Source organism: Grampus griseus, assembly GCF_964374135.1.
Source record: "Grampus griseus genome assembly, chromosome: 14".
NCBI lineage: Eukaryota > Metazoa > Chordata > Mammalia > Artiodactyla > Delphinidae > Grampus > Grampus griseus.
The window spans coordinates 29,847,768-29,864,086 of NC_139008.1; the positions used below are offsets into that span (position 1 = coordinate 29,847,768).

General features: G+C 50.1%; 1 protein-coding gene across 1 annotated transcript in view; it reads left to right on the forward strand.

Annotated features, from left to right (window-relative positions):
* LOC309832696 (uncharacterized protein) overlaps positions 1-16,319 on the forward strand; it is a gene marked incomplete at its 5' end in the record, with an annotated part of 144,772 nt that overhangs the window by 68,228 nt on the left and 60,225 nt on the right. Inside the window, 9 exons of the mRNA XM_082670680.1 lie at positions 4,271-4,482; positions 6,109-6,297; positions 6,718-6,857; positions 7,878-8,040; positions 8,157-8,243; positions 10,443-10,580; positions 10,676-10,795; positions 11,921-12,013; positions 15,523-15,740. Coding sequence (XP_082526806.1) covers positions 4,271-4,482; positions 6,109-6,297; positions 6,718-6,857; positions 7,878-8,040; positions 8,157-8,243; positions 10,443-10,580; positions 10,676-10,795; positions 11,921-12,013; positions 15,523-15,740 — 1,360 coding nt within the window. The remainder of the gene's footprint in view (positions 1-4,270; positions 4,483-6,108; positions 6,298-6,717; positions 6,858-7,877; positions 8,041-8,156; positions 8,244-10,442; positions 10,581-10,675; positions 10,796-11,920; positions 12,014-15,522; positions 15,741-16,319) is intronic.

The following is a 16,319-nucleotide window of genomic DNA, read 5'->3' on the forward strand; positions in this document are numbered from 1 at the left end:
CATGTGGGATCTTCCCGGACTGGGCCATGAACCCGTGTCCCCTGCATCGGCAGGCGGACTCTCAACCACTGCGCCACCAGGGAAGCCCCACACTTATTTCTTGATTTTTCTTTCATAGGCATTCTCAATATATTTCTTACTAGAGAGGAAGAAAATTTAACTCTTACACCAGCCCTTTTCACATGCCTATTTCCCTCCATCCCCCTAAAAGAGTTATAGTTTGTTAATATTCAATGTTTACATCATTGTGGTGATAAATGTCCCTCACAGCTGAGGCACATGGTATACTAGGATTCTAACATTTTGTTTTTCCTGGAGCTATAAGAGCCTTTTTTCCCTGTTTGATTAGTTTTCTATTTTCCTCCTACTGATTATTCCCAGAATTTTTAGCAACAATGCAAAATTCTTCTCCAGGTTGTTGAACACGTCAGATCACTTATCAGCTTCAATCGGTTCTCATATTTTTCTTGTAGACCCTCTTCCTGGAGCCTCTGTTCTGCTGCTCCAGTGTAGACCAGTTGCACAGCTGTAGTCCTAGGGCATCCCCTCACTATCATCCTGGAAGTGCCTTCCACTTCTCTGGGTCACAGCCCCTGCTTCTTGCACTCATGTCATCTTCTTTCTTGGTTAACTCTTTTGTTCCGATGGAGTGCATCTTCCAGTAGTTTCCTGAGAGAGGGTACATGGGAGATACATTCATTAGCTAGGGCTGCTTTAACCAATTACCACAAACTGGGTGGCTTTAAACAACAGAAATGTATTCTCTCACAGTCCTCGAGACTAGAATTCTGAAATTAAGGTGTCAGCAGGGCCACTTTCTCTCTGTGACCCTGGGTAGAATCCTTCCCGCCTCTTCCTGCTTCTAGTGGTGACCACTGATGCTCGATGTTCCTTGGTTTGTAGCTCTAATTGCTCTAATCTCTGCCTCTGTTGTCACATGGTGCTCTGTGTGTGTGTGTCTGTGTCCAAACTTCTCTCTTCATATAAGGACACCACTCATATCAGATTTAGGGCCTCCCCTACTCCAGTATGATCTTACTTTAACTAATTTTATCTGCAATGACCCCATTCCCAAATAAGGTCACATTTTGAGGTACCAGGGGTTAGGACTTCATATCTTTTTGACAGACACAATTCAACCTATAACAGGATATAAACATTTTGAAACCCTGAATGTTTAAACTCTTTTTTTTTTTTTTTGATGTGGACCGTTTTTAAAGTCTTCATTGAATTTGTTACGATATTGCTTCTGTTTTATGTTTTGGTTTTTTGGCCGCGAGATATATGGGATCTTAGCTCCCCGATCAGGGGTGGAACCCGCACCCCCTGCATTGGAAGGCAAACTCTTAACTACTGGACCGCCAGGGAGGTCCCTACACTGTCTTTATTTGATTTGGCTGAGTAGAGAATTCTAGGCTGGACGTTATTTTCCCTTGGGATTTTTGAAGACATTGCTCCACTGTTGATTTGAATCAGTTGAGAGGTCTGGTGCTATTTGTGATCCATCATCTTTTGTCTATGACCCTTTTCTCACTCTCTGGAAGCTTCCAGGAGCTTTTCTTTATTCCTAGTGTCTTTAAATCTTATGATGATGAGCCTTGGCGTGAATCTCTTTTCATTCACCGTACTGAGCACTTAGGCCCTTCCATTTGGAGACACGCCATTTGGGTCTTGGTAATTTTCTTGTACAGTTTCTTTGGTAATTTCCTTCCTTCTGTGTTCTGGAATTCCTGTTGGTCAGATGTTTTCCTCAAACTAAGCCTTTAATTTTCTTTCTTTTCTCTCCTTTGTTCTGTCTCTTTGCCCTTTTGTTCTGTTGTGAGGGCTGATTTCCTCAACTTCATCTGCCAGCCCCTGTACTGTTGTTTTAATTTTAGCTGGCTTATATTCCCAAGAGCTCATTTTTTGTTCCTGAAAGTTCTTTTCTTAGAGTGTCCTGCTCCATGAATGCATTATCTTCTCTTCTCTGAGAGCATAAGTTATAGAACTGGGGGGCTTTGGTCTGTTCTCCCTGAGTTTCTTTTTTCTTTTTATTTCTGAAGCTCCTGCTAGTGGCTTTTCCCACATGCCAGGCAAGACTTGGATATGTGCTTTTGTTTAAGAGTTGGTCACTTGGAACTTGTTTGGAAGGATGCTCTATGTGTGTGGGGGTGGTGCTGTCTTTTAAAAACTTTATTTTATTGAAGTGTAGTTGATTTACAGTGTTGTGTTAATTTCTGCTGTACAGCAAAGTGATTCAGTTATACATATATATGCATTTTTTTCGTATTCTTTTCCATTATGGTTTATCACAGGATATTGAATAGTTCCCTGTGCTATACAGTAGGACCTTGCTGTTTATCCATCCTATAGATAATAGTTTGCATCTGCTAGTCCCAAACTCCCAGTCCATCCCTCCCTCACCTCCCACCCGCTTGGCAACCACAAGTCTGTTCTCTGTGTCTGCGAGTCTGTTTCTGTTTCATAGATAAGTTCAATTGTATCATTTTTTTAGATTCCACATATAAGTGATATCATATGGTATTTGTCTTTCTCTTTCTGACTTCACTTAGTATGATAATCTCTAGGTTCATCCATGTTGCTGTAAGTGGCATTATTTCATTCTTTTTATGGCTGAGTAGTATTCCGTCGTATATATGTACGTGTGGACGTGCTCTTGTTGACTGGTGGGCTTCCCTGTTGCGTGGTTGGGTGGGGTCCTGGCTCTCCCTGAGGACCTGGGGCCCATATCTGTGGACCTTTTTTTTTTTTTCAGTTGTTCTGTTCTTCTGTGGAGCAACCTTCCCATCTCCTGTGGGACTGGTACCTCAGGGCAGGGCATTGAGCTGCTCTCTATTCAGTATCTCCCTGTTCTCAACTTGGCAGCTCACCCACTGCCCTCACTGTGTTGGATCTCCCTGCATCCTGGCCTCTCCGCCTCAGTTTCCCCACATAGTGAGTCTCCCATCTCCAGCAGGAGGTGAGGGAGGGTTTCTTCCCTTTGACACACTCCACTGCCTCTCATTTAGGGCTCAGCTCAATGGTTCTGTGTTTATGGGAGCCTTCACTGACCTGCCTGACCTTAGTCTAACTCCCTCTTTCTTTTCCTTCCTAGCACTCAGCATTTTCTACTTAGGTGGGTCTCAGTGTATGTTTATTTGTTCGCGATCCCTCCCGCATCCCCTTACCACCCCCAAACTGCAAGTTCCACGAGGGCAGTGACTATGCCTCCCTGTTCACTGCCGAGTCCTAAGTGTCTCGAGCAATATTTACTGAGTTAGTCCTTGAGTGATTGGGAATATTTATTACAAAATATGAGAGGGGTCCAGCAACCTGGTTTTAGTTCATCATGGAAGGGCAAAAGTTGATGCAAAATGTCACCTTTTTTTTTTTTTTTTTTTGCGGTACGCGGGCCTCTCCCGTTGCGGAGCACAGGCTCCGGACGCGCAGGCCCAGCAGCCATGGCTCACGGGCCCAGCCGCTCCGCGGCACGTGGGATCTTCCCAGACCGGGGCACGAACCCGTGTCCCCTGCATCGGCAGGCGGACTTTCAACCACTGCGCCACCAGGGAAGCCCGCAAAATGTCAACTTTTTGATGATGGTGACGATTGGTCTTTACTCTTCTGAATGGGTGCTTCCTCTATCCCAAGACCCAGTGATCAGTACTGTTGTACCCATTTTACAGATGATGGAAGCACAGGTTCGAAGAGGTCACACAGCTTGGAAGAGTAAAGGCCATGTTCTTGATTACCACACCCCAGTGCCCCCTCTCCAACTGTCCCAGCATTTCTTTTGTCTAATATGTCATCATGAGAAAATTTCAAACATACAGAAAAGTGCAAAGAGTTGTACATTGAACACCAACATACTCTCAACCTAGATTCTACCATTAACATTTTACTCCACCTGCCTTCTTACACATCTGCCCACTTATCCATCCATCTTATTTGTTGGTGCAGGTCAAATTAAGTTGTAAACTTCAGTACAATTTCACCCCTACACATTTCAGTATTATATCATTAGCTAGAGCGAATTGCACACATCTCCAGGGTACCATTTGATGAGTTTCGACAGGTGCACAGACCCGTGAAACCCAAGCGCCTGCCAAAATTCAGAACGTTATCATCATTCCAGAAAGTTCCCTCATGCTCCGTCCCATTCCAAGTTTTGAGATACACCCAGAGTGACCGTGATGAGACTATGGGAGCCTCTAGCTCGCTGCCTGCGCACCCTTCTTCAAAAGCTCCCCTCTTGCCGGGGATGCCATTTCTTCCTCTCTGCCTCTCTCAGGAGCCTTGAACCTGGATAGTCCATGGCTGATGGTCTCGGCGGCTCACAGGCTGTACTGGCCCCACCGAGCCACGTTCCAGGCTGTTGTGGAGCTGACGCTGGGCAAGGCCTGGACCCTCAAGAATCTGGTGATGAACATGGCCTGCAAGAGCCAGGGCCTCCACAGGGAGGGCAAGGTCCACGTCTACACCCCAGCTACCACCTACCTCCGGGTGAGCATGCTGGGCCACACCACCTGCCCCTCACTCCCGCCCCCGCAGACAGGGAGCCTGATTTCCTGCGGCTTAGATCTTCTGTGCAGGGGGTTAAAACCGAGGTCCGGGGTCGGTAACAGGTCGCAGATGTGTGACATCTGGCTCACGCTATTAACATTCTTCAGAGTTTGTTGCCAAGTGAGTTTGGGAGAGGGAAACAAAATAAATCTCAATTTCCCATATTCTTGCTTAGCAGCTGATAAAGTAAAATATTAAAGTAGTTTGAAGTGGTACCTCGGAAACAGGTAGACATCAGGCTTTTGCTTAAATCCAGAATGGAAACTTCAAGGATGTAGGTCAGTTTCCCACCACCTGCTCAGTGTAAGTCTGCTTCTTTGCACACATTTGATCGTTTGGCCATAGAAGCATAACAGAGTTTGGAAGAAAACCAACCAGAGAAGGACTTCCCTGGTGTCACACATGGGAACCTGGCACATCAAGCCTCTCCCTGTGTTGGGATGATGAGCGGACACAGTGTGGTCCAGGCCTGGGGCCCAGAAGGAGGCAGCTCGGTGGGCGTGCTAGGGGACAGCTCAGTCCCCTCTGAGGCAGGGGCCAGGTGGCACCAGTGGAGTCGGAAGGAGCAGGTGACTCCTGGCAAGCTTAGGGACCCTGAGGAGGCCGCTGTGTGACAGATAGACCCAGGACAGGATACAGGGTGGGGTTGACCAGCCTGTTCCTTCAGATGACCCAGCCCAGGGAGGGGCAGATGGTGGCCTGGTGGTTTGAAGGTGTAGCTGACTGATTTGCTGACAGATTTGCTGATGGATTGGTTGGGGGAGGGGGTGAAGAAAAGACGAGTAACCCCAAGTTTTTGGTTCAAGCAGCTGGGTGGAAGCAGGTGCCGTTTGCTGAAATGGGGAAGCCAGCAGTGAAGGGTCTGCAGGTTCTGGGGGTGACCTGAGGTCGGTGACATAGGGGGTAAGGTCTTGGGGAGTTCTAGTATTTGTCAGGAGGTTCAGTAATTCCCAAAGCCCATCTTGGCCCTGTCACCTCTCCTCGTGAGTCCCCCGAGGGAGCTGCGTGAACAAGGGACAGAGGCCAGCCGGGCACGAGGCACCTTGATGTTCCTAGTAGGGCTTGTGCCAAGGGCACTGTGCTGGGGTACACAGCACAGCACAGGGCTGAAGTGCTGTGCCTCCCCCAGCCCCAGCGCAAGCCAAAGTAACACTCCTCCCAGGGCTCTGAACACCATGACGATGATGCAGGGACAGAAAGCCACCTGCAGGCGTGTGCCCTTCAAGACACAGAGACCCTGCCTGCTCATAACAATGGCTCAGTAGATCCTATTCCTTCCTTGAGCTGAAGGGAAGAGAGAGGAAGGGATGGTCTTCTCTGATAACTCAGATTCACTCTCTGTTCGGGGTTGAGAGAGAGAGAGCAGTTTTTCCTCTTTCCTCATGACCCTGTACGGAACAACCAATTCTGCTTGGACCCATCGGGAAAGACCTCGCAGAGATGGCATTGGAGGGGTTTTGAAGGATGAGTGGGAGTTCACCAAGTGGGACTGGGGAGAAAGGGCATCCCAGGAGGAGGAAATAGGGTGTACAAAGACCCTGGTCAGCCTCTTCACCCTCACTGCAGGTTTCCACAGTGACAGCCGTGGCACAGAGCCTCTTTCGCAGCTGGAGTAAAGTAGAATCAGCCTGGAGTGCAGCCGGGCAGGGTGAGATCCATGCCGAGAACAGCCAGGACCGGAAGATCCTTCACGGCTGGTTGAAGGGCCCCCAGCAGGAGCTGAATTTAACGGTGGCCTACAGGCATACAGAGCAGGTAAGGGGTCCAGGCGGCCCGTGCTGGAGGCTCTGCCACCCAGAGACCCCAGATCCATCACCTGGGATGGGAAAGGGCTACTAGCTTGGCCTATGACCTTGGGCCTCCCTGAGCCTCAGTTTCTTTATCTGTAAAATGGGCCCCAGCCATATTAGCACAGACCTCAGAGCAAAGGTCAGCCACCTGGAGCTGGAAGCCCAAGTCCTTCGTTCCTGCTGGGCACCTGGGGAGGTCTGGCCATGGCAGTGTCCCTGTGCCACCTCGTGGTCCGATGAGGTGGAGGCAGCAGCCCTTCTCGGGTGGTCATCCCCAGGGTGATGAGCGGGCAGTGGGAGCTGCCCCTGGTGACCCCCAGCGCAGGGTGTTTAGCAGCTTGGACCCTGCGGGCATCCCTCTGCATCCGCCTGGTCCTCGTTGCAGCCATGGAAGAGCTACCTGTTGCTGACGGCTCTGGGGGCCAGTGCCGGGGGCCAGCGTCAGGGCCTGCAGCTGGAGGGCGAACTGGAGGAGCTAATGCAAGACAGGAGGTTGTACCAGAAGCAGGGGACTTTCTTCCTTAGGTATGTTTGGCCCCTTCCCCCAGACCGATTCCCCTGAGGTGCGGTGCCGGCCTGGGTCTCCCCTTCTCCAGCATGGAGGATCACCAGGGAGCAGGGTGTGCAGTGCTGCCAGAGGGGCCCAGACAGAACCCAGAGCTCAGAGACGAGTTGCCCCCATGTCCCTCACCCCCTTCCATTAGTGTGCTACGGTGGGCACAGAAATCAGTCTCATCACCCCAGCCTGAAAGCTGCTCTGGGGAACCATTTCAGTTCTTGGAGGCACAGGGGTTAAAAAGCTTGTTCTTTGTGGGGGGCGAACAGCACAGGGTTGGAGTCAACAGCCTGAAGTCCAAGCTGTGCACTGACCAGCTGAGGGACCTTAGCCATCTACTGTCAAAACAACAGCAATAACCCAAAATTAACAGCCACTGTCATTTGCAAAGGTCTCATTCATTTCTTTATTTCATTTATATTTATTGAGCACCTAGTATGTGCCAAGCACTTTTCTGGGCCTGTGGAGAACAGCAGAGAATAAAAAGGACAGAAATCCTTGCCCCTAGGGTGTTTGCATTCATGGCACATACATTATCCCTAATAACTCCACTGCTGTGTGAGTTGGGTATTATTATTTTAGCCCCCACTTGACAGATGGGAAGACTGAGGTACAGAGAAGTCAATCAAGTCCTTTGCTGCCCAAGGTCACAGAGCTAGTGAAAGGCTGAGCCTGGATTCCAGCCCCAGTCTGTGTGACCCCAGACCCCATGTGCTGCCTGGACCCTGGGTCTCTGCTGCCAAGTGGTGACCCCAGCTGTGTCCAGCTCACTGGGTTGTCGAGAGGACACAGCGGGATGGTGAATGGGTGTTGATTGGCAAATGTAACGCACAGGGCTGATGTGTGTCCTGATGTTCTTCTCCTGTCTGTGACAAAGTCTTAACTCTGCAAGACAGTGACAGGCCCAGTCTGAGTCCCTGGGCCACAGTTGTCCCCTGACCCTGCCAGCCTGTTAATGACTTCAGCCTGTTTCCCCCTCTCCACAACAGGCACCCGTGGACTCTGCCCATCCCACAAAGCATCCTCCTGCAAGAGACCTTCACGGCGGACAGGCAGCACCAGCGTTACTCCCTGGAGACAAGGGTTGTTCTGGATGGCCAGGAGGAGACCCTGCAGACCGTAGTCCTGGGCTACCAGGCCGGGCACCCATACGTGAGTGGGCTCCAGGGTGCAGTGGGAAGGGGCCTGAGAGCGGGAGGGAGGGCCCCACCTGCCTCTGACCCATCTGTGTGTGTGTGTATGTGTGTGTGTGTGGTTGTCCCTCCCAGGTCTGCGCGGGCCTGACCCACCCATACAACGGCAAGGCCATCCCCAGGAACTTGGAGGGGTGCGTGGTTACGTGGAACCGGCACATCGTAAGTGAGGATCCCAGAGACCTTTTCACCCCAGCAGTCCCCAGTTCAAGCTGTCATCTCTCAGCTGGATGAACAAAACATTCCCCTGCCTGAGTTTTCTGTTCCACTTTCTCTGCCTGATCCAACCTACTTGACATTAGTCTTCCTAGGAGTGAAACTCATTTTGCCTCTGTGTCCTTAGCAAATTATCTCCTGTCTCTGGACCTCAGTTTCCTCGTCTGTACAATGGAGACAGCAACCCTCTTACACAGTGGTTCTGAGGATCAAAGTGTAGTACAGTGATCTCTCTCCAGTACTTACGACATGGCCATAGGCCCTCATCCAAGTCTCCTTCCTGACCCCTCTAGGAGTAGCATCTCTGGGAGGTGACTCCATTCTCCAGCAAGCATTTATTGGCACCTACTGTGTGCTGGGCCCTGGACAAGGAAGATAGTGGTGGTTTCTCCCTTGTGGGATATCCAAAGGCCTGAGGGTGAAACCGGGCCAGCTGTTGAGTATGGAGACCTGTGCTTCTGGGACCTCACTTCCCCGCTTGTTAAAGTGGGCTGTAAGCAGCCTCCAGGTTTAGGAGCTGAAGTTCTTGGAGCTCCTGAGGGGAAACAGCGGGCAGGATGGCCACCCAGAACACCTGCAGAAATGTTTCCCAGTGATGTGTACTGTTTTCTAAACCAGACATTGCAAAATGGTGACATGGGCCGAATCCAACCTTGCAGATGTGTTTTGTTTGGCCTGGTCAGAATTTAAATTAAAAAAATAATAAATTATCAACATTTAAAATCAGAAGACTGGGAGTAAAACCCGGATCTCTGCTTCTAATTTTAAAAAAATTGGAAGATCTGACCCACCCGCCAACAACAGGCTAGACCCAAGTAGATGGGGATCCTTTAATGTAGTTTAATTTGACTGTCCGTTCTTTTAAAAACCCTGTCTTTGTTTAATGACACACATTTTTCTCTTCTCTTGGACCTTTGTTTATTCTCCCTCCATCCAGGCTCTAAAATAAAGCTGTGTATTCTTTTAAAGATGTACACCAATGATAAAATTCTGTGGCAAGAAATTTTTAACTTCTCAGTCAGCGCAGATGGGAAAAGGTGGCAACCTGCTACTTGTACGTTGTGTGCGCAGAAGCTAATGGTTGTTGGGTGAATAAGTGATTAGCTACGTGTATGCGTTTCCTATTGCTACTATAACAAATTACCACAAACTTAGCGGCTTAAAACAACACAAATATATCTTACATTTCTGGAGATCTGAAATCCAAAATGGGTTTCCCTTGGCTAAAATCAAGGTGTTGCCAGGATTGCATTCTTTCTAGAGGCTCCAGGGGAGAATCTGTTTCCTTGCCTTTTCTAGCTTCTAAAAGCCACCCATGTTTCTTGGTTCATGGTCCATTTTGCTAAAAGCTATCAGAGTAGCATCTTCCACTCTCTCTGACTGTGACCCTACTGCCTCCCTCTTATAAAAACCCTTGTGATGGGAATTCCCTAGTAGTCCAGTGGTTAAGCCTCCACGCTTCCACTGCAGGGGACACGGGTGCAATCCCTGGTCGGGGAACTAAGGTCCTGCATGCCACATGGCATGGCCAAAAAAACACCCAAAACAAACAAAGAAAAAAAAACCCTTGTGATTAGCCCACTGGATAATCCAGAATAATCTCCCCATCTCGAGATCCTTAACCACAAAGTCCCTTTTTCCCTGTAAGGTTACAAATTCACAGGTTCCAGGGTTGAGGACATGGATGTCTTTGGGAGGGCGAATATTATTCTGCCTGCCACACTGTGAGTTAAACATTCTTCCACTTAGCGTGGCTTTGGGGTTTCAGGCTACAACTACAACTAGTGATTCTGCGTTCTTCTAGATATTTATTGAGCACCTACTATGTGCCAGGTCCTGTGCTGAGTGTTAGGAATATAGCAGTGAATAGAACAGACTAATACCAGGACACTCCCTGTGAATGAGACACAGGCCCTCAAGCCCACCCCACTCATCCTACCTGTGGGCTCTGGAGTTTATCATACCTGTTCAAAGACTCCATGTGTACCTGCCCTGCACTTCCTCTCCTGTGAGCAGGACAGTGTAGACTGTGCTTTCACCCATCAATCTTGGGAACCACTTTAACTGGGTTCCATGGGTGGCCTCTGCGGGCACTCAGCGATGGGAAGTCCCCTCTCTCAGGGCCGTTGGTTCTTGTACACCCAGGCCAGGAACAAGGACGTTGAGGTCACTCTGAAAGTCAACCAGAAAGTCTTGCTGCACTTAAGGGGTCTGCACCATGACCGATCTCGGCGTGGGCAAGTCTGGCACAGCCTGGCCCTGGAGGTGGCTCACTCCTCCCAGGTACCTATCCCCGCATCGGGCAAATGCTGGTTGGTGGCCTCCAGGCAGAACTTGACTGTTGGTGAGAGTAAAGGGTACTGTCTGTTCCTTCCTAGCTGAGGTTCCCCCAGGCCCTGAGTTTGGATGGGGACATTGTCTTCAGGCGGAGTCACCAGGGAGCATTTGACTGCGGTGTGGATGCACGGGCTGCCATCAACCACAATGTCACGTCCCAGGTCAGAAGACCGAGTTCTGCCTCCTTGCTGAGGGAGGAGGGGCTTTAATGTTAGCGAGCAGGTGTCCAGTATGGGACAGCACAGGAGGTGGCAGGGTGGCCCTGGCAAACTGACAGCACAGACCTTATTTTGGCAGTGTGCATGTGATGAATCAGATGCACTATTGTAATAAAAGTTTGCTTTACTGTGGAAGTTTATTCCCCAGTCACGTCACGGTTCAGTGTGGCTCTGCTCCACAGTCAACTAGGAACCCAGGCTCCCTCCACCTTGTGGCTCTGCCCAGCTGGTGGATGGTGAGAAAGAGGGTGAGAATTATGCAGGAGGTTTTCATTGGCCAGGCCCATACGTAGTCCATGCCACTCCTGCCCACAGTCCATTGACCAGAACTCATCACATGACCTCACCCAGCTGCAAGGGAGGCTGGGAAATGTAATTTTAGCCATGTGTCCTGGAGGGAAAGGAAATACATTTTGGTAAATATATAGCAGCCACTGTAGGTCTATTCATGAATTCACCATATACAGATTGTCTTTGCTGTGTGCCAGGCTCTGTGTGATGTACCAGGGCTGCACAGATGACTGTGTTTCTATTCCCATCTCCAAGGAACTTTCAAGTTCAAATCCCAGCTCCACTGCTGACTTGCTGTGTCACCTTGGGTAAATTACTTAACCCCTCTGAGCATCAGTTTTTCCAGCTGTGAAATGGGAATAGTAATACCAGCATATGAGAGCAGGGGTGATGATTAAATAAGACGATAATTGTAAAGCCAGCTTCCCAGTGCCTAGTTCATGGCCAGGGTCAAATAAATGGCAGCCGTGGACATGGGAGGCACGAGCAGGCACCATGGCAGGTGAAGGAGGGGGTGCAGGGTCCCAGAGCTGTCCTCCCAGCCCCGTGTCTTGGGCCTCACTTCTCAAGCTTCCGAGTAATGCAGCCTCAGTGAGATTTAGGCTGAGAACCATCCAGGGAGGATGGTGGCTTCTGGCATCTGCTGTGGGGCCCGGGTTTGGGGCAGACTCTGGGATGACCTGTTCCTCCTCCATGCCAGCGAGCTACCTTCTGGGATTCTGCATCTCATTCTCCTGCTCCCTCTGACCGTGCTTCTCCAACTCCCCCTCCCAACAGGTCTCAGTCCAGCTGAACGGGTCTGACTCCCACTTGGTGTTTTCCCTCCAGCTCAGACATCCCCACAGACCAACATTTCCTCCAAACTTACAGGTATGGATGGTGGTCCCTTTGGGATGACCTCAACTACCTGCCAAGTGTTGTCTCCAAGCAGCCAGCTTGCTGGGAGACGGGGTGGAAGGAAAGGAGGATGGAGACCCTGGGGAGGGAGCAGAGGGAGGGCCACATCACGATGTTAAGCTTAGCCAGACAGTCCCTCCACATTTGGAAGTGATTGTCCAGGCAAGAAGGGTTTTCAGTGTGTGTGTGTGTGTGTGTGTGTGTGTGTGTGTGTGTGTGTGTGTGTGTGTGTGTGTGTGAGAGAGAGAGAGAGAGAGAGAGAGAGAGAGAGAAAGGATCACATTTCACCCTTGAAAATGGAGAGAAGCAGAATTGTCCTCAAACCCTGTCCTGTAGCTGGATTTGGGAGAAGCTGTATGATCCTTCAGAATGGCTTTTTCAACCCCAGAGTATTTTACCCAGTGTGGGGTAGAAACACTAAAGGGTTTCACTCTACAAGGAAAGGAAGGGGCAGAGAAAGGAGACCAGGTGGGAAGGTTGTGCTCTGCTCTTCCAGGGCTGGCTCCTTAGAAAGCCCCCCACGTCGGTTGCTTCCCTAAGGAAGCTGTGTGTGCTGTGTATGCAGGAATTAGGCCGTGGGCTGGGGAGATGGAGGTGTGGATGGGTAATCCCAACAGGGATGAGGACTGGAATTCGATAGCAATTTTTTTTTTTTTTTTGCGGTACGTGGGCCTCTCACTGCTGTGGCCTCTCCCGTTGCGGAGCACAGGCTCCAGACACGCAGGCTCAGCGGCCATGGCTCACGGGCCCAGCCACTCCGCGGCACGTGGGATCTTCCCGGGCCGGGGCACGAACCCGTGTCCCCTGCACCGGCAGGCGGACTCTCAACCACTGCGCCACCAGGGAAGCCCTCGATAGCAATTTTTAAATGCCTGCTGTGCCTGTGGGTTTTGAAAACTTGAGTGGAGCCTGAGAAGGGCTCTGAATTATGGAAACTGATCATTCTCAGAGGCACGTTTTTTCACATGTCGGCATCTGTGAAATCAGATGTGTCTTCAAATCCACGCTGGTTCATTGTTTCATTAGCAGCCTTTTCACTTTCAAGGAAATATATAAAATCATGGCACATCTGAGGGCAGCTGGCATCTAGGATTTGAAACCGTGCCGTCGCTGTCATCAGTTGTAACGGGAGCTGATGTCCGTTGAGTGTTTACTGTGTGCCAGGCTCTGTTCTAAACCCTTTATGTGGATCATCTCACGGATGCCTTGTGGTGCTGCTGTCTCGGCATTCTGCAGATGAGACTCTGGGACAGAGAGAGGGGACGTGACCTGTACAAGGTCATGGAGCGCATAAGTGCAGGATGTTGCATGGGGACCCAGCAGTCTGGCTGCAGAGCCCATGCAGCCTCTGGCACTCAAGGCAGGTGGTGGGTGGGTGGTCCTGCTGGAAGCTTGGATGCTGGGTCACCTAACGGGTTTGTACTTTGTTATTACTTTTTAAAGCAGCAGAATCCTTTGCTCACATTATCTCTGTGATTGAATGGGGGCTGGGGATGGGGGCAGGAGCCTGGCCTTCTCAACCCCATCCTCCCTCTTGAAATCCCTCCGGGGTATCTTTCCACTGGTATTTCACAACCTAATTTTCATTATTGCCTCCCTGCCCAAGGAGACTTTTTAGACATTTTTTTCCTCTAACCGTCCCTTTTATGAAAACTTAAGTCCACAGATGTCCTGTATTTCTGTTATGTGCTGATGTATACCTATGCCTTATATAAGACGTTGTTGTTTTTCTTAACCTACCTGCTAAGAACCAATTATGCATTTAGGGCAATATTGCCCCTGTTGAGAACGCACACTCTGTAGGACCCCTCAGGCCCACAGAAGCCAATCAGAGGGAACGGTGTACCCTGGACCTTCCCAACCCAAGCTGCATGTTAGAATCACCTGGGGAGGGCTTCCCTGGTGGTGCAGTGGTTGAGAGTCCGCCTGCCGGTGAAGAGGACACGGGTTCGTGTCCCGGTCCGGGAAGATCCCACATGCCGTGGAGCGGCTGGGCCCGTGAGCCATGGCCGCTGAGCCTGCGCGTCCGGAGCCTGTGCTCCGCAACGGGAGAGGCCACAACAGTGAGAGGCCCGCGTACCGCAAAAAAAAAAAAAAAAAAAAAGAATCACCTGGGGAGCTTTTAGAACATACCTACCTGGACCACAGCCTGGAGATGCTGAGTTGATTAGTCAGGGGGTCACAGACACACTTTTTAAAAAATTAATAAACTTCATTTTTTAGAGCAGTTTTACGTATACAGAAAAATTGAGCAGAAAGTACGGAGAGTTCCCATATACCTCCTTTACCCACAATACAGTTTTCCGTCTTATTAACATCTTGCATTAGTGCGGTACCTTTGTTAAAATTGATGGACCAGTGTTAATTTATTATTAACTAAAGTCTATAGTTCATGTTTAGGGTTCACTCTTTGTGTCGTACATTCTGTGGGTTTTGCCAAATGCATAACATCGTATATCAGCCTTTACTGTATCATACAGAGTAGTTTCACTGCCCTAAAAGTCCTTCTCAATCCACCGATTCCTCCCTCCCTCTCTCTTAACCTCTGGCTGCCACTGAGCCATTTTCTGTCTTTTTGGTTTTACCTTTTCCCTGAACGTCATACAGTTGGACTCATTCGGTATGTAGCCTTGAAATAAAAGATTGGCTTCTTTCGTTTAGAATATGCAGTTACATTTCCTTCATGTCTTTTCACGGCTTGATAACTCATTTCTTTTTATCACTGAATAATATTGCATTGCATGGATCTACAGTTTATCAATTCAAATATGGAGGGACCAGGCTTACTTATAAAAGCTTCCCATGTGATTGTAATGTGCAGACCGGGCTAGGCCAGTTTCTACCCCGTAGATGGGGAAACTGAGGCCCAGATCAGGAAAGGGGCTTCAGGTCCTGCAGAGCTGGTGGAGGAGTGGGCCTCGCTGCTCCCACCCCCACTCCTCCCCGCCCCCCGACCATTGCCCTGGTCAAGCCTGACCCCAGGTGTGGCCCTCTCCTTATGCACTGGGCACTCTCCCCTTTGACCTCCAGAGCTTCTAGGGGTCCTCTGGGCCCCAGGGCACACTGTTAGGAGCATCCTTTTCTGTAACTGAGCTGCACAGGGGTCCTCTGCTTTCTCCAGCAGCCCCCTTTCAGGCACAAGCATGAGTTTTAGAGCCAGGCAGGCCCAGGTTGAATATGTGACCCTCTCTGAGCTGCAGTTCCCCCATTTGTAAGAAAGTAATCCCACTTGATATGTGGTGGAAAGGACAAGATGAGACTCTGTTCCTGGTCCAGGAGCTGGGGTCAGGGAAGGCTGTCCCCTATTCTTCTCTCTGTCTCATTTCTCTTCCTGAGTGTTTGCAGTCTGCTGCATTTGATGATGCTCAGAGCTGGAGTGGCTCAGGAAGACTTCCTGGAAGAAGGGGCCTTCTGCATTCCCAGCTCCCACAGACCCTTCCTGTCCCCCCTCCACTTCTGAGCTCTCTCCTGCCTCCCTGCAGGTGCAGGCAGCTGCTGGGCGCTACAAAGAGCGCAACCTCAACGGCTCCCTGTCTGTGCACGTGTCTGGTGAGGCGCTCGTTCTGCTGGAGGCCACTGCCAGCCAGGATACCTGGAGGAGCAGCCAGGGCTGGGGCATGAACGTCCTTCTCCGCCAGGAGGTCCTTAGTGCCCCCAGAGCTGTTCAGCTGCAGCTGTCCGGCAAGGTTACCCCAGACAGGTACCCATCCCCAAGTGGCCTGTGAGGGGTGAGGGGGCCTCCGAGGTCAAAGGCCTGGCGTCCTGGGAGATGGAAAATCATCATCCAGAGGTTCCTCTGGAACCATGCCTGAATTACCCCCGTTTGTGCCATTCTTGATTTTTAAGGCTTTGAGGGAATGGAAGGGAGGAGGCATTCAGTTTTCCACTTTGATCTGTTTTCTTTTTTAGTTACAACAGCATTCATTTTAGATGACTTGAAAGATTATAATAATGAATAAGGAGTAAACCAAAAATCACTAGAGGCAGTCATGGGGAATATGTTGGTGTATTTCCCTCCAGTTTGTCATCTCTGACTATATTTTCACATAATGACATGTTCACTATGATATGGCCTGGGATAGGGAGCCAGCCTGGGTTCAAATCCCAGCTCTGCCATTGCTGCCTCGGGAACCTTGGGTGAGACACTGTGCCCTTCTGTGCCTCAGTTTCTCAACCTGCTTCTTAGGGTTGTCCTAGAATTAATTGGACAGCACGTGTGAATTCCAAACCAGCTTCTGGCCAGCGAGAACGTTCGCTTCCAGCTGCCATAGAGCTGCTT